The 22,102-nt window shown below is 51.0% G+C and overlaps 1 protein-coding gene across 1 annotated transcript; it reads right to left on the reverse strand.

Annotated features, from left to right (window-relative positions):
• Window positions 1-503: 503 nt before the first annotated feature.
• On the reverse strand, window positions 504-21,684 carry LOC123402104 (receptor kinase-like protein Xa21). Its single transcript, XM_045095987.1, has 4 exons — window positions 21,545-21,684; window positions 21,029-21,314; window positions 991-3,428; window positions 504-889 (listed from the first exon to the last, which is right to left on the reverse strand). Exons 1-4 carry the CDS (start codon window positions 21,588-21,590, stop codon window positions 504-506), a joined length of 3,156 nt encoding a protein of 1,051 aa, XP_044951922.1. The 5' UTR covers window positions 21,591-21,684.
• Between the last annotated feature and the right edge of the window lie 418 nt (window positions 21,685-22,102).

Below are 22,102 nucleotides of genomic sequence, written 5' to 3' on the forward strand. Positions count from 1 at the left end.
AATACAGGGAGATAGTGGTATAGGTGTAGGAATACTTTTTTTTCCTCCATAGATTCAGTCTGGTTTTTGCCACCAAAGGTTGATCGAAAAGCAGTACTTTCTCTGTCCCAAAATAAATGTCGTTGATCTAGTATAAATTTTGTACTAACTTAAATGTATAGGATCGACCTAAGAACATCTATAACCGGACGCCTCAAACGACCCTGATACACCGGCAGACTATGTGGCGCGGCTGCTATTTTCAGGAGAACTAGCTCCCATTTTCAGGACGGTGCTGTTGACGCTGGCCTCCTGACCTGTAGTTCCGACATGTTGTTTCTAGCTGCTACATGTCATGGTGACATAGCTCGATATGCTATTTTCAGGTTGTATCGCCTCGATGCAGCATTAGTAGTCAATACAAATTCTCTTATTGAAAAATACCGACTCAGTTTATACAAACTCGACGGGACATTGCAAATCATGTGAGTTAAATCATGACAAGTGAAATGACACTTGCCAAATCACTCTAGCGTGGCATGTTTGCTCCAACATATATACGATGTTCTGGCCACCTGCAACTTCATGGCTACTCCTCGCATGTTCATTCGCTCTCTTGGGAACCGACGCGTGCAAGAGAGAGCTACTTGAACAAGGGACACCAAGCACTGATATACCATGTTCCCTGCTTCCGCTGTTGCATGAATGAATCCCTTGCACTCTTCTTGGAGATGATCATCAATGATATGCAGTATCTGGTCTGGAGAGTTCCTCTCCACGAAATTGACAATGTTGAGTTCATTGTCAAACATAGGGTCTGTTGGTCTTTTACCTATCAGCATCTCTAGAAGAACTATTCCAAAACTGTAAGCGTCCCCATAGGTTGATGCTTGTCCAGTTTGAGCATACTCTGAAAACATACGAAATGAAACTGATTAGTGCCATATAAATCCGAAAAGATCATGTTCAGGCATGGAGCCTTACACAAATGTATGATGTGGTGATAAGTACCTGGAGCAATATATCCTATAGTTCCCTTCAATCCAATTGAGCTATCTGAAGTTGATGCTGAACTTGAATGCCCAACTGATGCTGACTTTGAATTACGGACGAGGTTTGCAACGTCAAAGTCACCCAAATATGCATTCATATCAGTGTCTAGGAGGATATTGCTGGGTTTGAGATCGCAATGGACAATGGATCTTGTGATATCATGGTGCAAGTAGGCCAGTGCATCAGCGATATTAACCGCGATGCTTATTCTTTGCCCCAAGCTCAAAATCCTTGGAACTTCACCAGCAGATTTTGTGTGTAACCATGTGTCCAAATTCCCGTTTGGCATGAACTCATAAATTAGAGCTTTGAAAGCATTACCATCATTATCTATTGTTGAACATGCTGTTAGGATAGAAACAAGATTTCGATGTCGAATACTTCTCAAAACCTCACATTCTGATATGAAACTTTTGTCTGCGTATCTGACATCTAGGTCAAAAACTTTAATAGCCACTTGTATTTTTGCTTGAGTTAACTTTCCTCTGTATACTGAACCGTAGCTTCCTCTCCCAACCAGGTTTGACTCAGAAAAGCTCTGTGTAGCTTGAGCTAGATCCCTGTAGGTAACTCTAGGAAAATGCTTGCCAAAGGAAAGCAACAGTAAGTATGTTCTTCTTGGCGTCTTGCTCTCCAAGAATACAAAGTAAATTAACAATACGAGTGAGGTGAAGCCAACCAAAGGGATAAGTACTCTGACCAAGTAGTACATTCTTTTTCTTCTCTGAGAAATAGTAGAACAAGGCGGCATACAAAGATCCGCTGCTCCACCACAAAGTCCCGAATTCCCATTGAGAGAAACAGCCGTGACATTTTCAAATACCCCGTTTCTTGGTACTTCTCCATGAATATGGTTGTAAGACAGGTCTAGCTTGTTCAGATATTTCAGGTCACTTGACGTCGGAATGGATCCGGACAAACTGTTATGTGAGAAGTTGAGCACCAGCAAGCTCTTCAGATTGCTCAGAGACTCCGGAATACCCCCTGTGAGAATATTCTGATCCATTTGGATGATCTGTAGCTCTTGACACTCACCTAAAGCACTACGAATTTCCCCAGAAAGTTTGTTGGATGAAAGATGCAGCTCAACTAGCTGCCTAAGATTACTGAACTCTGTAGGTATTGTTCCTTGTAAGCTATTGTAGGATAATGCACATCCAGTCAGTTTGGAGCCAGTGTGGAATATCTCCCTAGGAATGTTACCCTGTAGATTGTTATAACTGAGGTTCAACCTTATGAGCATGCTACAGTTTCCCATACTGGAGGGTATCGGACCTTCAAACTTATTGTTTGCTAGATATATCTTTATCAATTTAGTAAGATTACCGATAGAGTTTGGTATTGGGCCAGTGAAGTTATTCTCATCAAGAGCTAAAACTGCTAGATTTTTCAGTTTTCCAACCCATCCTTCAATGGAACCGTTGAGCTTGTTTCTACGTAAGTCAAGTACTGTTAAGCCATTAAGATTCCCCATGTTAGTGGGTACTGTCCCTGACAAGTCGTTTCTATCTAACCCTAGTACTTGAAGTTTGCTTGACAGCTTGCCAATAGAACTTGGTATAGCTCCTTGTAACTGATTTTGACCTAGTGCAAGAACTTGCAGAGATGTGTAATTGCTCAGTGCATCTATGAATTCCCAGCTTTGGATGTCCTTTGCTTCAAGTTTATTTTTCTGAAGGTTTAGATAGTTCAACATTCCAAGCCTACCAAGAGAACTTGGAACTTGACCTGTCAATTTGTTGGATGATAGTTCCAAAGTTGATAGCCCTGAAATATTACCTAGCGAAGCTGGGATATGGCCGTCAAACTTGTTATAGTCCAATGCGAGCCATGTGAGACTCGGGAGGGTATCACCAAAATTACATGGCAATGTGTTCCCTATCATATTGATACCTACGTCTAAAATTTGTAGATAAGACTGGTTAAACAAGGTTGCTGGGATTCGACCTGATAGGATATTACCACCAAGTAACAAAGCTGTCAGATCCGGAAATTGCCCTATCTCATTAGGAATGCTACCCATGAGTTGATTATCAGCAAGATTGATTACTTCCAACTGGCTAATGTTTTTCAGGCTTGGTGGGATCGTTCCGGTGAGATTATTTTTGGCAAGCTGTAATTCGGATAAACTGGAAAGAAAGCCTATATTGAGGGGAATTTCACCTATCAGCAAGTTAAACGATAGGTCTAATGTCTGTAGATTGGAACAATTGGCAAGGGTATCTAGAATTATCCCTTTCAGAGAGTTTTCACTCAGCAATAGGTGTTGCAATCTGTGGAGATTGTCGAGAGGTGGTAACTCGCCGGTGAAGCTATTTGCGGATAGATCCAGTGTCTCAAGGAACGTCAGGTTCCCGAGGGACGGGAAGATCAGACCCGATGTCGTGGGTATAAGCCTGACAGTAGATGTGTAGGGTACGAAAAGGATGGACAGAGCCTTAGCTACGGCGAGGTTGTATGAGTTCAGGCCCCTCTGCGGTGGAGGTAATAGCCCTACGTCTCAGTGCTCAGGGAGCTTGTTGTCGAGTGGAAATATGGAATACCATGAGTTGCTAACCTCTCTACCAGCGGGGGAGGGTGGCTTATATAGAGTGCGCTGCCCTCCACAACGGTTCCGGTACAGGGGTGGAGTAGTGGCGATTGAATGCGTACGTTACAGGTAACGTACGCCCTAAATGCTAATAAATGCATCTGGAAACGTACGACCGTTTCCCTCCAGGGGGGTACGATGTACCGAGTGGTATCTAGTCGGTTAGCTTGATATCCTCTGAATGCTAGTCTCCGACTGGATGATCGAGGACCTGTTACCGACTGGATGATGGGGACTCCTTAATTCAGTCGGAGCTGACTAAGGGCCTTGTCCTTTGTGAGGGGTAGTCCTTGGATAGGACCTACAGGGCAGGCCTATGACCCTACCCTAGGACTATAACCCCATCAATAGTCCCCGAATGGATTGGGGTTGGAACGACGAAGCGATGTTTGAAGTTTGGATCCGACTGGAGCGGACTTGGCTTGGGTGTTGCTTGCCTCGATCCATTTTATCTTTTCTGACCAACGATCCGAGTGGAAATCTCCGTGGAACAAACTGTGGGAAACCGAGTGTATTCAGGGTATCTCTTGACGCGACCCGTCAACTGACATCAGCGGATTTTCCGGAATCTTCAAATTTCGGTTTCCGCGCGCTCAGCGGGGATGACGCCAGCGCGCTCGATTAGCGTCTGACGCCTCGATTCTCGCGCCTTCAACTCCTCCACTGATATCGCCGTGGTCGGTCGGGGGATACGGTTTCGGGGCCACCTGCCAGCGGCCCAGTCGGAACCTTATTTAAATCCCAGCGGCGAGGGTTTTTCGTTACGCCCGCCTGATCTTTTGCCGTTGCTTCGTCCTCCTCGCCTCCTCCAGCGCACCTAACCTCCCCACTCCTCCTCTCTCTCCGCGAACTCGCAACTTCCGCCATGACCAAGGGTCAAACCAGCAAGATGGAGCCGAGGAAGAAGAAGGGGAAGGCGGCGGCTCCTGCTCAGCGGCGGCAGCGGCCTTTGCCGGCGGGGTGGATTCAAGGCGACTTCGTCCCCTCTATGGTGACGGAGGGGGATCTGCTGCAGCTGGTGGAGGACGGGATGATCGTCCACAAGTCTTGGAGGCTGCCGGCTGAGAACGAGGTCGAGCCGGCACCCCGGGAAGGGGAGCGCGTCTTGCTGCTCAGCCATGTCTAACGAGGTTTCTCCCTGCCCCCGCATCCTTTCTTTAAGGGCATCATGAACCACTTCGGGGCACACCTTCACCACTTTCCTCCGAATGCTATTGCCCATCTCTCTGCTTTCATCGTTATGTGCGAGTGTTTCATCGGCTGCCCCCCCCCCCATTGGGGGTTGTTCAAGCACATATTTTCTGCTAGATCCCAAACCATCAAACGACTCAGCCAGTCGGATGATAAGACACATCTTCTCCAGCTCTGCGGGGGCTTAGGTTTCGAGAAAAAGAGTCGGAGTAGTTATCCTGCTCTTCAGCTGAGCGAGTCGGTCAGGAACTGACAGTCGACGTGGTTCTACTGCCAAGACGTTGCTTGTCCGAACGCCTCTTCAGGGTTGCCCCCTTTTATCCTTGATCGTCCCGCTCCACCTAAGCAGCTCGCGCTCACGAAGGCGGAGAAGCTCGACATCCAGCCCTTGGTCGACGCACTCGTAGACGTCGTCAGGAGGGGGGTCACCGGCATGGATTTGCTGGAGACTTTCCTTGGTCGGCGCATACAACCACTGCAGGCTCGCGACCACGCCATGTGGCACTACTCGGGGACCGAGGACTCCACTTGAGCGTGACCGAGGAGAAGGTGGCGTCGTGGGTGCTCCAGATCACAGGCGCCTGCGAGAACCCCAGAGGGTCTCGGCGAGTGAGGGCTTTCAGCGCGGACAATCCTCCTCCGAATCAGGTGAGTTCCATGTGTCGAGTGCACGTATCTGTTTTAGTTTTATCGCTTTCTTGAATCTCTGCCTGTCGCTTGATGTCGCCGACTGTATTTCACGCAGAAGTGGACCAACTGGTTTTCTCCTGTCTCGAACGGAAACCCGGACGAGGAGGAGGAAGAAGGCAGCCAAGAGGGCAGTGTGGAGAGTGGTGAGTACGTCTCCGACAGTGGGGAGACGGAGGAGGAGTCTGGTGAAGAAGGGGAGGATGACGAAGAGCAGGACTCGCCGCCTCCGCCGCCAGAGCACCGGACCAAGCGTCGACATGAACCTGTGGTTCCCTCGGCTCCTCCGACATCTTCGAGTGCTCCGCCTGCTGCTCCCGCGGTGCCGAGTGCTCGGAGCACCAAGAGGGTCAGGGACGCTGCTGTCGAGTCCGTGGGTCAGTCTTCCAAGGCGGCCAAACCGAGTGGGCCCAAGCCTCGGAAGGCTCTGCCGCGGATGAGGGTTGCTGTCCCCGTCACCTCCACGTAAGTGCATCGATCTTCTAATTTCTTCTGATATCCGAGTGAACTCCTGTTTATTGGTCGAATGGATTTCACTCGACAGAGTCGCTACTTCTGCCACCTCTCCGGCGCACCAGGAGGACGACCCCATGGACACGGACAACGTCGTCTCGTCCCAGCCAGGTGCGTTGTAGTGACTCCGAGTGTTTTATACTATCGCGTCTCGAATTCTATCATAGGTTCTGCCTCTTTCTTTTTCTGAGATCTCGCGCCGTTCGGTCTATCAGGAGCGATTTGCGTGGACGAGGGTGATCAGGGGAGAGCTGAACAAGCTGCGGAGCCTGTTCTTGAGGCTGCTCCGCCTGTTGCTGCTCTCGCCGCCGACGTGCTGCCGACTGAGGCGCTGCCGCCGACTGAACCGGCGCTGGTGGTTGAAGAGCCGACTGGAGCGGACCTTGGGATGCCTCAGGAACTTCCGACGATGCCAGGCTCGTCGAATGTCGAGTTCAACATCCAGCCTCTCACGGAGGAGCAGGTGGGAGCGGCCAAGGGAGCCATGGTGCAGGCGGAGCTGATGGCTGGAGAAGCCAAGAGGGCCTACGACTCCGTCGCATCCTTGTACCAGCGGAGCTTGGAGCTGCGGGATGATATCCGAGTAAGTGGGCTAGTAAGTATTTACTTTTCTCTTGTAACTCGCTGGGTGTTCTTGGATAGCATCTGTTGTTTGCAATGGGTTCACTCTGAGTGAACCCAGTGGGTGTAGTCCCCGAGACTTCTGCCGAGTGCTTGCACCGGCAGTTGTCTTTATACATATTGTCTTTGCTTTGGTCAGGTCTGTAAATAATATGACCGACTGCGAGCAGTTGTGGCACTCGGAGTGCACTTACTGTAAGAGTCCCCGAGAGTAATTTGTACTCAGGTCGGGTAGTATTGGCCTCGTAGGCGTAGGTGGTAACATGCATCTCAATAGGGCGGGCCTGCTTGAGTTGCATGCCAGTGGGGTCACTCTCAGTGAACCCACTGGGTGTAGTCCCCGAGACCGCTGTCGACTGCTTGCGTCAGCACGGGTCTGAAGAACTTAGACTTTTATTGTTGAATTATCTGATTGTCTCTTAGTGCTGGCTGGCAGAAAACTTGTGAAATGGGGACAGCATATGAGACTCTGAGGGCGGAGAAGATTCAGTTTGCTGGTGAGCGGGATGCGGCACTGCTTGCAATGGATGGTATGAAGGTGGTTCTGGCGGAGCGAGAGAAGTCGTTGGAGGAGGCTCGTGAAGCGAACAAAGTGCTGACTGAGGAAGTTGAGAAGATGGGGAAACAAATGAGTGCTCTGATGGGGCAGATGGACGTGCTGAACAAACGATGCATAGCTCAGGAGAAATACGTCAGCGACTGGGCTCGGCAGATGATGACGCGTCTGGCTGGTAAGTCCTGTTTTTTGCCGAGTGCTTGTCCTATGTGCGTCACACTCGGCGCTTATTGTTTGCTTGTCCTTCTGTTGCAGACTTTTGCATTGATGCTGAAGTTGAAGCAGCTGACGTGGAGTGGTCGATTCGCGATAACGTGTCACTCGGCGAGGACGCCAATCGGGATCTGCTCCGGGTGCACATCCGTGTGGGCAAAGTTGGCCCTTTCATTGGTCGACTGAGAGAAGTCGTCGGCCGAGTAGACAAGGAACTTTGGCCAGAAGATGAGTCGCGGCAGGAGATGGAGAGCCTGATGGCTCGACTGGAGGAGATTCCGAACCGAGTGCAGTCGTGGAAGAAATCTGCAGCTCGTTGTGGTGCAGATGTTGCTCTGTCCCTGGTCCGAGTCCATTGCAAGGAGGTGCGCGAGGAGAAGCAGAAGACATTGAAGGTGGCCAACACGAAGAAACTTCGATTCGAAGACTTCATGGAAACTTTCCTTGAGAGTGCTACCCGCATCGCCGACGGTATTGATCTGGACATGTTCGTGGAGCCCTCCAGTCCTGGCGCTACTCTAGAGACGCGTAAGAAAACTTGATCCTCGGTATGCCGAGTGTTGATTTGTAAGAAACTTTGGCCACTGCTGTTGGCCGTCACATTCTTGTTTCGGTGTGGGTAAGCTTGATCCATACCGAGGCACTATCTTTGGTTGAACTTTGAATCGAATCTTTTGCTCTTCTGTTGCAATTTTGACTCGAGTTTGTGTTTGGCGTTTCTTGGTGAACCCAAAGGCAAACATTCAGAACATGTCAGTTGTCTTGACATCTGCATGAGCCTCATTGAGGGTCCGTGGAATTTCTGATTGGATATGTATTGTCACCGAGTGGATCGGTAGAATCGCCGCTAGGTTGTCGAGTGCGACTATCAGGTCGCACTCGGTGCGAGTTGGTACTGATGTAGTTGTCGGTTGTTTTGACATCCACATGAGCCTCAATGAGGGTCTGCAACTCATGTAGATGTCAGTTGTTTTGACCTCCACATGAGCCTCAATGAGGGTCTGCAACTCATGTAGTTGTCAGTTGTTTTGACATCCACATGAGCCTCAATGAGGGTCTGCAACTCATGTAGTCTCCGAGTGTGGCGTGAAGTGCACACTCGGAGGAAGTGAAAACTTAGGCGATTCTGGATCGCAGCTAAGTCCTTGAGTGTGGCGCTAAGTGCACACTCGGAGGAAGTTCATACTTAGGCGATTCTGGATCGCAGCTAAGTCCCCGAGTGTGACGCTAAGTGCACACTCGGAGAAAGTTCATACTTAGGCGATTCTGGATCGCAGCTAAGTCCCCGAGTGTGACGTTAAGTGCACACTCGGAGAAAGTTCATACTTAGGCGATTCTGGATCGCAGCTAAGTCCCCGAGTGTGACGTTAAGCGCACACTCGGAGAAAGTTCATACTTAGGCGATTCTGGATCGCAGCTAAGTCCCCGAGTGCGACGTTAAGTGCACACTCGGAGAAAGTTCATACTTAGGCGATTCTGGATCGCAGCTAAGTCCCCGAGTGGGACGTTAAGTGCACACTCGGAGAAAGTTCATACTTAGGCGATTCTGGATCGTAGCTAAGTCCCCGAGTGCGACGTTAAGTGCACACTCGGAGAAAATTCATACTTAGGCGATTCTGGATCGCAGCTAAGTCCCTGAGTGCGAAGTTAAGTGCACACTCAGAGAAAATTCATACTTAGGCGATTCTGGATCGCAGCTAAGTCCCCGAGTGTGACGTTAAGTGCACACTCGGAGAAAGTTCATACTTAGGCGATTCTGGATCGCAGCTAAGTCCCCGAGTGTGACGTTAAGTGCACACTCGGAGAAATTTCATACTTAGGCGATTCTGGATCGCAGCTAAGTCCCCGAGTGTGACGTTAAATGCACACTCGGAGAAAGTTCATACTTAGGCGATTCTGGATCGCAGCTAAGTCTCCGAGTGTGACGTTAAGTGCACACTCGGAGAAATTTCATACTTAGGCGATTCTGGATCGCAGCTAAGTCCCCGAATGTGACGTTAAGTGCACACTCGGAGAGGGTTAATACTTAGGCGATTCTGGATCGCAGCTAAGTTTTTTTTTTTGAGACCGGAGCCTGCGACCGTGGAAGAACTTTGAACCTGCAAAAAACTCAACCTGCTTTATATTATTTCACCAATACTTGTTCTTTACATTGCTTCAGTCGACGGTCACGTGTAGAAGCGCTTCAGGAGGTCTTCGTTCCATGCTCGCGGCTCGTCTATCTCCCTGTCGACGTTGTAGAATCTGTATGCTCCATTGTTCAGCACCTTTGAGATGATGAAGGGTCCTTCCCAGGCAGGAGACAACTTGTGAGGTCTTTGCTGATCCACTCGGAGCACCAGGTCGCCTGCTTGGAACGTACGACTCCTGACGTGTCGCGCGTGAAAACGTCGCAGATCTTGTTGATAAATGGTTGAGCGAGTCAGTGCCATCTCGCGCTCCTCCTCTAGAAGGTTCACTCCGTCTTGCCTTGTTTGTTCTGCTTCAGCTTCGGAGAAGAGTTCGACTCGTGGAGCGTTGTGAAGTAAGTCACTCGGAAGGACTGCTTCTGCTCCGTAGACGAGGAAGAACGGTGATCGCCCTGTAGATCTGTTCGGGGTTGTGCGAAGACCCCAAAGCACTGAAGGTAGCTCGGTGACCCAAGCGCCAGCGGCATGTCCTATCTCTCGCAGGAGTCGGGGCTTCAAACCTTGCAAAATAAGTCCGTTCGCCCGCTCTGCTTGTCCATTGGACTGCGGGTGCGCCACGGAAGCAAAGTCCACTCGGATACCTTGGCTTGTACAGAAAACTTTGAATCTGTCCGAATCAAAGTTCGTCCCGTTGTCCGTGATTATGCTGTGAGGTACACCGAATCTGAAGATGATGTCCCTGACAAACTTGACGACTGTTGAGGCGTCGAGCTTCTTGATGGGCTTGGCTTCGATCCATTTCGTGAACTTGTCGACTGCCACCAAGAGATGTGTGTATCCACCTTGGCCTGTCTTGAATGAACCGACTGTATCTAATCCCCACACTGCAAACGGCCACACAAGAGGGATCGTCTTCAACGCAGACGTCGGCTTGTGGGACTTATTGGAGTAGAACTGGCAGCCCTCACATCGGTCAACCATATCTTTAGCCATCTCGTTTGCCTGCAGCCAGAAGAAACCAGCCCTGAATGCCTTGGCGACGATTGCTCTCAAAGAAGCGTGATGACCGCAGGTCCCCGAGTGAATATCTTCCAGGATCAGCTGCCCGTCCTCTGGGGAGATGCATCGTTGGAGAACGCCTGAAATGTTCTCCTTGTACAATTGGCCATCAATGACAGTGAATGACTTCGACCTGCGGACTATCTGCCTGGCCTGGACTTCGTCTTCTGGTAATTCCTGTCTCAGGATATATACAATGATCGGCACAGTCCAATCGGGGATGACAGCAAGAATCTACATGACCAGATCAACCACAGTAGATACATCGACTTCAGTCGGATCTGTTGAACTCTTTGGTTGTACTGGTTCTTCTGTAAAAGGATCTTCTTTGACTGAGGGAAGGTGGAGGTGCTCTAGGTAGACGTCACTCGGGACTGGTCTCCGAGTGGATCCGAGTTTTGCCAACTCATCCGCTGCTTGGTTCTTCAGTCTCGGAACATGGTGAAGTTCTAGACCTTCAAACTTCTTGTCACGCCCAAGATGCGACCCTATCCTCAATTTGGCATGAAGGCCTCGTCAGGGATAGAAGCGCATCTCGTCGTGTCGCAAGAATGGATATCGTTACAAGTACATGTACTGAAAAGAAGAGATATATAAACAGAGTTGGCTTACACTCGCCACAAGCTACATCAGAGTCACATCAGTACATTACATAATCATCAAGGGTAAGAGCAGGGTCCGACTACGGACGAAAACAAACGACAAAAGAAGAACGACGTCCATCCTTGCTATCCCAGGCTGCCGGCCTGGAACCCATCCTAGATCGATGAAAAAGAAGAAGAAGAAGAAGCAACTCCGAATGAACAATCGACGCGCTCACGTCGAGTAACATTTACCTGTACCTGCAACTGGTGTTGTAGCAATCTGTGAGCCACAGGGGACTCAGCAATCTCATTTCCAAAGGTATCAAGACTAGCAAAGCTTAACGGGTGAGGCAAGGTTAAGTGGTGAGGTTGCAGCAGCGGCTAAGCATGTATATGGTGGCTAACTTACGAGTACCAGAAATAAGAGGGGGAAGATCTACGCATAGCGGACGTGAACTACTGATGATCAAGTGAATGATCCTGAACACCTACCTACGTCAGACATAACCCCACCGTGTCCTCGATCGGAGAAGGAACTCACGAAAGAGACAGTCACGGAAACGCACACAGTTGGCAAGTTTAATTAAGTTAACTTCAAGTTATCTAGAACCAGTGTTAAACAAAGCTTCCACGTTGCCACATAACCGCGGGCACGGCTTTCCGAAAGATTTAACCCTGCAGGGGTGCTCCAACTAGTCCATCACAAATTACCACAAGCCGCATAGAAATCCTCAATCACGAAGCTCGCGATCTCGTCGGATTCCCTACTGGAAAACCTCAACTCTGAGATTACCCAAAGCATCACCGGAATCCCGATGCACAAGATATCTCGTCAAAGGTAAAACTAATCCAGCAAGGTCGCCCGACGTGTCGACGATCCCGATAGGAGTCGCGTACCTCGTTGTCAGGACACGACGGATGGGTCACACTAGGAGTACCAAACCTCGGGTTGCCCCGCGGTGGTCCCGTAGTCTGCCAATTTGGACCAACACTCATGAGGAGCACTGGCCCGGGGGTTGATTAAATTATCCTCGGGGTCCGGAAAGTCCCTATGCAATTTTATTAGGTGTTTAGGCAAATGTAGTACCAAAGTTGGGCCTTGCCAGACCAATCTTAATCAAAAACGAATTATCAAGGGGGTCCCCCTAACAACCCCGATCGTGTTATGAGCGCTCAAATATGGAACATAACACCGGTAGCCGGAAACTAAGGGGGGCAAAGGTGGAACAAAACACCAGGCTAGAAAGGCCGAGCCTTCCACCTTTTACCAGATATATAGGTGCATTAAATTAAATAACATTTAATATGGTGATATAACAAGGAACCCATGCTTTGCATGGAAGCAACTGCACCTGCAACTAGCAACGCTAACACAGGGTTAAGCAAGCAGTAACATAGCCAATCAGTGGTTTGCTAGGTCGAACAGGTAGATGGTAATCATGGCATTGTTGAGAGGCTGAATTTAACAGGTGGTAGGCAACGAGACATAAACGATAGAAGCGGTGAACTAGCATGGCAATGATAGTAATGGTATCTCGGGAAATGGTCATCTTGCGTGAGATCCCGCTTGGAAGGAGAATGACTCCGCGAAGCAGACGAACCGACGTAGTCGAACGGGTCCTCACAATCCGACACGCTTGCGGAACTCTATCGAGACGGGGAAACCGGAAACAAGCATCAACACACGATATTCACCACATGATGCACAACACGTATGATGCATGAGCTACTGAACAAATGCAAGTCACGGCATGGCAATTCACACAGTCAAACACTACACATTAAGTGAAGTTCAATATGCACGAGTTGCATATTGACGAAACTCCACGTTAATTATTTAGTTCACTCCCGGTTATTTACACGACGATATTAATGTTGTCAAACATGCAAGAGGTGAAGCGGAAATTAAACTACCTATCTAGGCATTTTAAATGAGGTCGGAAATGACATATAGCATCTCCGAGACGACCTCACATGTTAAGTAACGATTCTGTCCAGATTTGAATTAATACCTTTAATTGGTCGTTAAACAGCAAAACAAATAGGTTCACATGATTCTACGCGTCATGGCAAGCAACCTACACGTAAAGAACATCTCCAACGGAGCTACGGTTCAAAAGATACGGACACCGCAAGATATGATGGCATGAATGCAAAATGTGTGCAACGGCGGCTACGAGCACTTCAAAACATGCAAACAGCAAAAGAAAATGAAACTACACGAGATTCTAAGAAAGTTTCATGTAGGACACGATCAAAACAGAGCTACGGTTCGAAAACTACGAGCAAAACAAGAAATCACTACAATCTGCCAAAAACAGCCACATAGCACTTTCTACGACTCACAACTTCGGCTACGCAACTCCGAAGAGCTCGAGCTAGGCATGGCATGAAAGAGGGCAAGACGCACTACTACAAACATCTAACAACTACTAGCATGGAAGCAAGGAGCACTAGGAAAAGAAGACACAAAATGACATCTCACGCACTATTTCAGACTTAGTGAAAATAACACCTCCTGAAAGTGCAGTTTTCAGCCTGAAGGCATATTGACAGCAGCAAAACCTATAGCTACAGGACTTCAAATGGCATGAAACTTAACAGCAAGCTAGAGAAACATAAGGGGAACAACTAACCCCATTGGACCAACCTCAAAAGAGCTACAGATCACAAGCTACAAGCAAGACAAGACAGCAACAAAATAATAGCAGATTCCAGACTTAGAAATATTTCAGCTCCTCTAAAACAGCACTATTCAAGCAACTTGAGAGCAAGCAAACAACACCTAAACATGCATTTCTATGGCAACCAAAATTACCAGGGGCTAAACAAAACATCCAAGATCAACTCACTGGTTGACAACTAATTCAAACGAGGCACGGAATAAATCCTACGAATTAAACAAAAGGGCACCACGATAAAATATCTCGCGGACTAACTTCCTCAAAAGCTAAAACTAATTGCACAGAAAAATCCACGGGATTTTTCTACCCCGAAAACATATAAAATAAGCGGGGTTTGCAACGCAAAATAAAGCCACACAATAATGCGAGATAATACCTCTAAACGGGAAAATGAACTACCGGCAAAACCCTACACGGAAAAATACGAGTGACCGCTCTAAAATACGTGGAAATATGGTCCCTAAAACATGGACATTAAATCCATGGCATACGGGCAGTCCGGACACGCACGAGAATTAACTACGGAACGGAACCTAGTTAAACAGCACGTAAAACGAGACATTAGGCACTCTAAACAGCGTTAAACAAATATGCAAGTCTCAAAATCATATTCTACGTGAAATTCTACACCAAAACGATATAAAGATCACCTCGGTCCGACTAACGGAACAAAAGTTACGAGCGTTTTAATATCCGACTATTTTCTGGAATTTATTAATTCCGGAAAAAAAACCTAAATTATCTAAATGGGCCGAAACCATTTCTAATGCTACACAGGGGGCGCAGGTTCCTATATAGCGCCTAGTGCGCGATTTAAGCGTCAGAGGGGGCCTCACCTTGCGGACTTCGGCCCAAGAGAGGAAGCTGCGGAGGCGGCCTGGAGAGGAGGCCGAAGCGAGGCATGGGCCGGCGCTGTCCTGAGGCAGCCTCGCTGGGCCGAGGCGTGTTGGGCCCCGCGCGGATCCGACCCATGCGAGCGCACGCTCGGCGGCAGGGATCGATCCGCCTCGTCAACCTCCCGACGCTGCACACGACGGGGCATGGCGGGTCAACGCCGACCGGGGAGGTGACTGGACGGGGTCGAATGAATCCAAGAGGGGACTGACCGGATCTGGTGTTGCGGGAGCCATTCCCGGCGGAGGAGGCACGAGACGGCCACGGAGCTCCATGGTGATGGGGACCTGCGGGAGAGAGATGAACCGAGGGTTAGGGAGAGAAGGAGGGAGGACAGAGGAGCGGGGCAAGGCTCCGGCCTGGGTCCGACGGGGCCCGTCGTGGCGGTGGCCGGAAGGTGCTAGGCGGCAGGGCACGGCGACCTCCGGCGAGGCGCGCGGGCAGGGAGAGCCATGGGGAGGCGCCGGGAGGAGCTCGGGCGCAACGGGGCAGACCGGGGCGGCGGCGGCTCGGGCCGAGATGGGCTCGGGCGGGCCGCGCGCGGGCCTAGCGGGCCGGCGGCTGGAGGAGGGAGACAGGTGGGAGGAGAGAGGCTAGGGTTTGGTAGGTGGGGCGCGGAAAACGAGGCAGGGAAGAGGGGCTGTCCAAAAATTAAGGAGGAGGGGGGTATTTATAAGGAAAAAGGGGGCTCGGTTAACCGGAATCGCGATCCAGATCCAACCGCGGGGTCGGATTCGGACGATTCCGAACGCGGGGCGTGCTACGTGGCCGTGTTGTGTAGACATCCGGAGACGAGAGAGAGAGCGGGCGGCACGGCACGAGTTTTAACAACACCGATAGACATCCGACGGTAGACCGAATACGGTGCCGCTACGGGCGACCGTTCGGGTACCAGACGGTCTCCGATCGCGACGAAATTCGACGGGCGGCCTAGCTACATCTAATCGCGACCGCGTGCCAAGTTTCACCTCGATCAGAGGAAGTTTTAAACGCACTTTAAAACAGGGTTTCGACGGTGCCCCGGGCGCGTGCGTGTGCGGTCGGACTCGGAACGAACAACGACGAGAACCGGCAACTACTAACGGACGCAAGTTTGAAAACTGGCGGCAACGGAGACGCCGATGCAATGCTGATGATGCGCATGATGCGATAATGACATGACAATTAAAATAAGCCACACGACGAAAACGGAAAGAGAGGGGAAGCTTCTAGAACGTCGGCACCGGGCTGTCACACTTCTTCTCAAGCTTCCTCACTGCATTGCAGTATGTGGTCATGGTGGGGTTCCTGACGTCCCACTCTTTCATCACTTGATTGACCACCAAATCCGAATCGCCGTAGACCATCAGGCGACGGACGCCGAGTGAGATGGCCATACGCAACCCGTAGAGGAGAGCTTCATACTCTGCCTCGTTGTTGGAGGAATCGAAGTGTATCTGTAGCACGTACTTGAGCTTGTCGCCCTTTGGCGATATGATCACAACGCCAGCGCCGGAGCCATTCAACATCTTGGACCCATCGAAGAACATTGTCCAATGGGCCGAGTAGATGTGGGTCGGTTGCTGTTGTTCTACCCATTCTGCTATGAAGTCAGCCAGAGCTTGAGACTTAATCGCTTTCTTGGCCTCGAACTTGATATCGCAGTACAGCATCTCCATCGCCCACTTCGCCACTCGGCCTGACGCGTCTCGATTGTGGATAATTTCCGACAATGGAGCATCAGAAACGACAGACACCGAGTGGTCTTGAAAATAATGGGCCACCTTCTTCGCAGTCATGTAGATCCCGTAGATAAGCTTTTGATAGTGGGGATACCTCTGCTTGGAAGGAGTCAGGACTTCGGAGACGTAGTACACTGGCCGCTGAACTTTGTATGCTTTGCCTTCTTCTTCTCGTTCGACTGTAAGAACAGTACTGACGACTTGATTTGTAGCCGCAATGTACAGAAGAAGGGGCTCTTTACTGAGCGGAGCAGTAAGAACCGGCTGGGTGGAAAGTAGGACTTTGAGGTCGTCGAATGCGACTTGGCTTCGTCTGTCCACTCGAAAGTATCTGATTTCTTCATGAGTCGGTACAGAGGAAGTGCTTTCTCGCCGAGTCGACTGATGAACCTGCTCAAAGCCGCTAGGCAACCTGTGAGCCGTTGAACATCGTGTATTCTGACCGGCCTCTCCATTCGGACGATGGTCCCGATCTTTTCGGGGTTGACATCGATCCCTCGTTCGGAAACGAAGAAACCGAGTAACTTTCCGCTGGGAACGCCGAATGAACATTTGGCGGGGTTGAGCTTGATATCGTACCAACGAAGGTTGGCGAATGTTTCTGCCAAGTCAGTCAGCAGGTCGGAACCTTTGCGTGACTTGACTACGATATCATCCATATACGCCTCCACATTCCGACCGATCTGGTCGAGGAGACATTTTTGAATCATGCACATAAAGGTAGCTCCTGCATTCTTCAAACCGAATGGCATAGTGATGTAGCAGAAGCACCCGAATGGGGTGATGAAGGCTGTTTTTAACTCATCGGGACCATACAGACGGATCTGATGATAGCCCGAATAGGCATCAAGAAATGACAGACGCTCGCAACCCGCAGTCGAATCGACAATTTGATCTATGCGGGGGAGCGGAAAATGGTCTTTCAGGCAGACCTTATTGAGATGCTTGAAGTCGATGCACATCCGGAGCGACTTGTCCTTCTTGGGCACCATGACAACATTGGCGGGCCACTCGGAGTGGTGAACCTCGCTAATGAAGTTGGCTGCCAGCAGCTTGGCCACCTCCTCCCCGATTGCTTTCCTCTTGTGCGCGGCGGACCGGCGCAAGCGCTCTCGGACGGGCCGAGCGACGGGGTCCACATGCAGTCGGTGCTCAGCCAACTCCCTGGGTACACCTGGCATGTCAAAGGGTTTCCATGCGAAGATGTCCCAGTTCTCACGGAGGAATTGGGTGAGCTCGGCTTCCTATTTAGGATCGAGGGTGGTGGAGATGTTCGTCGGGGCAGCAGTGTCGTCCGTCGGGTGAATGCTGACCTTCTTCGTCTCTCCCGCCGACTGGAATGCGGATTCAGAAGCTGGCTTCTTTGAGCGCATCAGGTCGGCGGGGTCGACTGTTTTCTTGTACTCGTCGAGCTCGAGGATGGCCATCTGCTGTTCGGCGATTCTTGATCCCTGCTGTAGGCACTCTTCGGCTCGCTGTCGATTGCCCGTGATGGTGATCACGCCTTTCGGGCCTGGCATCTTCAGCTTCAAGTATACATAACATGGACGGGCCATGAAACTCACATACGCAGGGCGGCCCAGAATTGCGTGGTAAGCGCTCTAGAAATCTACCACCTCAAACGTGAGCTTTTCCTTGCGAAAGTTCTTGTTGGAGCCGAAAACGACGTCCAACGCGATTTGGCCGAATGACTTGGCCTTCCGTCCAGGGACGACTCTATGGAACTGCATGTTGCTCTCGCTGAGTTTGGACATCGGAATGCCCATCCCCTTGAGAGTGTCGGCGTACATGATGTTCAAACCGCTGCCGCCGTCCATGAGGACTTTGCGCAGTCGGACTCCTTCTACCACCGGGTCGACGACCAGAGCTTGTCTTCCTGGGGTGGGTACATGTGCTGGACGATCCGACTGGTCAAAGGTGATCGCAGTCTGAGACCATTTGAGGAACTTGGGGCTGGCAGGGGTGGCCATGTTCACCTCCCTGTTCACCAGCTTCAGTCGACTCTTGCTCTCAACGTCAGCAAAAATCATGAGAGTTGCATGGACTTGGGGGAACGGATCCTCCTTGTCCTCCTCATCCTGTTCGTTGACCTTCTCACTCGGTTGCCCTTCGCCGAACCCCTGGATCAGGAGGCGACACTGTCGAGTGGTATGCTTCGCATATATGGGGTTGCCCTCTTCATTCATCTTCGTATGAACCGGACATGGCTGGTCCAGGATGGGATTATTGAACTGCTTCTTCTTGGGGGTAAACTGCGCCTTCCCTTTGCCCTTGAACTTGGCGTTGGTCACGACTGCGGCTTCTTCTTGCGGAGCAGTCGGAACTTTCTGCTTCTGCTTCCGAGTGTTACCTCCATCTCCATCAGCGACTGTTTTATGCTTGCCGCTTCGGATGCGGTTTTCTTCTTCGCCATTAGCATAGCGCGTCGCTATTTCCATCATCTTGCTCATGGAGATGTCGCCTGTTCGGCCGAATTTCAGATACAGATCTGTGTACCGCACGTCTGCCTTGAAGGCGCAGACTACTTGATGCTCGGTGACGTTATCCACCGTGTGGTAGAGAGTTGTCCAACGCTGGATGAAGTCTCGCAGGGGCTCGTTCTGCTTCTGGACGCAGTGCTGGAGCTCCACGAGGCCAGCAGGGCGCTTGCACGTCCCTTCGAAGGTCCTGATGAACACCCGGGCCAGATCTGCCCAACTGTAGATGCTCGAGGGGGCCAACTGATTCAGCCACGCTCGCGTCGAGCCGTCGAGCATCAGAGGGAGGTGCTTCATGGCGACATGGTCGTCCCCTCCTCCGATCTGGACTGCCACTCGGTAGTCATCTAGCCATGTTTCCGGCTTTGACTCTCCTGTAAACTTGCTGATTCCCGTCGCCAATCGAAAGTTGGGCGGGATGTCAGCCGAGCGGATGGCTCGACTAAAACACTCGGGACCAGACACGATGGTCCTGCTTCCACTTGGACGGTCCATATCGTGACCATCGCGGTGGGCTCGGCCCCTGTCGACCCTTTGCTAGGCGATACGCCCTCTTGCGTCGGGCCTTGGGTCGTATGTGTCACCGACTGAACGCCGATCATCATGATGTCGGGGCCCTTAGGGCCCACCCCGCGGAGGGGTGCGTGAACGGCGGCGATCTTCGTGATTCATGGAACGGCTGCCTCCCCTGTGCCGCTGATGGGAACCAGGGTTGTGAACCGACCGATGCGTATTCGCATGAACAGAACTATTATGGATCCTGTTGTGCGACTGGGAGACCGCCGAATTCTGCTGTTGCGCCGTGTGCAACAGGGCTCGGATCTTCTCGATTCCCCTACCAGCCTCTGAATAAGTCGGCTGGAGGGAATCGGCTATCTTGGCAGCTGCAGCCAAGTTGAGGAGGGGTGTGCGGAACAACTCCACGTTGCTCCGCCGAGTGTGTCGACTGACAGAACGGCGAGGCGGACGACGCACGCCGGACGTTTCGCCGATCTCGTGCTCGTTCCGGCCAGCTTGACGGGGATCTTCATGGGAGTTGACCATGTGTACTTCTGCTGCAGGCCCGCAACCCGCGTATTCGGAAGGAAACTCAGTCGGAACCGAGCCCGAGTGCTGGGACTGCGGGGCAACCACAACAGACTCTATAACCGCCACTTGTGAAGACGCGTTCTGGCGCGCCTGGGCGTGTTGCACCCAACGCTGAAGTCGCGGACGGCGAGACCGCTTGCTGCGGCGCGTGACGGCGGTGCAGGTCGACACCGGAGCCGACTGTTGGAGAAGAAGAATGCCGCGAGCGCCGGCACGGAAGTGCGTAGCCCCACGGCGGGGAAGCGCCTCGACGTCGAGAGGAGCATCCCGAAGCCACGCCGAATCGTCGATGATGAAGGAGAGAGCGCCGAAGAAGATCTGGTGACCCATACTCGAACCTCCACCGGACGACATGACGAAAGAAAGTAGTCGCAAACTCGCCGGAAGTCACTTAGACGCCTGCCCCACGGTGGGCGCCAACTGTCGTGGGTATAAGCCTGACAGTAGATGTGTAGGGTACGAAAAAGATGGACAGAGCCTTAGCTACGGCGAGGTTGTATGAGTTCAGGCCCCTCTGCGGTGGAGGTAATAGCCCTACGTCTCAGTGCTCAGGGAGCTTGTTGTAGAGTGGAAATATGGAATACCATGAGTTGCTAACCTCTCTACCAGCGGGGGAGGGTGGCTTATATAGAGTGCGCTGCCCTCCACAACGGTTTCGGTACAGGGGTGGAGTAGTGGCGATTGAATGCGTACGTTACAGATAATGTACGCCCTAAATGCTAATAAATGTACCTGGAAACGTACGACCGTTTCCCTCCAGGGGGGTTATGATGTACCGAGTGGTATCTAGTCGGTTAGCTTGATATCCCCCGAATGCTAGTCTCCGACTGGATGATCGAGGACCTGTTACCGACTGGATGATGGGGACTCCTTAATTCAATCGGAGCTGACTAAGGGTCTTGTCCTTTGTGAGGGGTAGTCCTTGGGTAGGACCTACAGGGCAGGCCTATAACCCTACGTTAGGACTATAACCCCATCACCCGACAACCCTCTCTTGGCGAGGTTTAGCGCAATAACTCGCCCCGGGTCCTTGAGGCTGCATTTGACGCCCTCCCACTTGCAATGGGGGACGCTGGCGTTCCAAGAGCTCAAGGCTTGCCTTGGATCGTTGGTGATGGCTCTCTTGAAATCTAGCAACTGGAGCATGTCGGTGCTGTTACCAGGGGCTGCCGAGCAGTGGGCAGTGCCAAGTCCATCACAAATGAGCAGCAAGGCCAGTAGCAGGATTATGGTGTGTGTCACCGGTTGATTCGCAAACACAAGGCCCTCGTCACCTGCAAAGCATTAAGAAATGAGCACTGTGGGTAGTATGTTCACCTATGGAGCTGGACAAGATGATCTTGTTGTTGTGATTAACAAGCATATGGATGTTGGTAAGCACAGAGGCTTAATTTTGTGTAATGTTTAACGCCTCACCCACAACAACGAGGATAAAATCGACAGAAGCCAAAACGGATGTTAGGCAGAAGCAGTACAGTACTAATCAAGAGAAGGAGTGGGGAACCTTTTTTTGGCCGGATCGCACAGAACGGCAGCCTTTCTAGTTGCATGGTTTTGCTGTGGTATGTGAGCTGGGAAGCATGAGGTTGGATGCTGGATGGGCAGCCGGCTGAGGCCCCATGGGACTAGAGCACTTCCACAATGCCATCATGTCCACACACTTGCACCTGGGCTGAAATCCTCATGCCTTATCTTAAGCTTGACCCCCGATGGAGCGAAGACGTGCATCAAGTCCGTCAACCTTGTCAGCTAGTAGTTACCACTTACCATTCCAGTTTTTATCTTCATAGCCCATCGCTGCCGTCGCTGTGTGAGTTGGACATGATCGTTGCGGCATGCCCGGCCTCGAATCCCTGAGTTCTACTCCATACTTTTCAGCAGGAACTGAATTGAGAGTGATCTTCGCGTCGGTCAGTGTACGACCTAACATGAAACGGTTCACTGGTCTAAGATTCTCTTCTTCGATATTGTGATTTCTTTCCAGTATGAGTTCTGGTGTTGTCCGGATGGAGACCTCATAAATTAATTAGCTTGGAACCATCATTGTATATAGTATAACGGT

This window comes from Hordeum vulgare, chromosome 1H, assembly GCF_904849725.1.
Source record: "Hordeum vulgare subsp. vulgare chromosome 1H, MorexV3_pseudomolecules_assembly, whole genome shotgun sequence".
NCBI classification, from domain to species: domain Eukaryota; kingdom Viridiplantae; phylum Streptophyta; class Magnoliopsida; order Poales; family Poaceae; genus Hordeum; species Hordeum vulgare.

What these genes read in the sequence shown, in the direction of transcription:
- LOC123402104 (XM_045095987.1), bottom strand. Translation starts at nt 21,590, where the DNA reads ATGCAACTAGAAAGGCTGCCGTTCTGTGCGATCCGGCCAAAAAAAG. An exon ending in TGCGATCCGGCCAAAAAAAG is followed by an intron (nt 21,315 to 21,544) that starts GTTCCCCACTCC and finishes AATGCTTTGCAG; the next exon opens with GTGACGAGGGCCTTGTGTTT. An exon ending in CTAAACCTCGCCAAGAGAGG is followed by an intron (nt 3,429 to 21,028) that starts GTTGTCGGGTGA and finishes ATCTACTGTCAG; the next exon opens with GCTTATACCCACGACATCGG.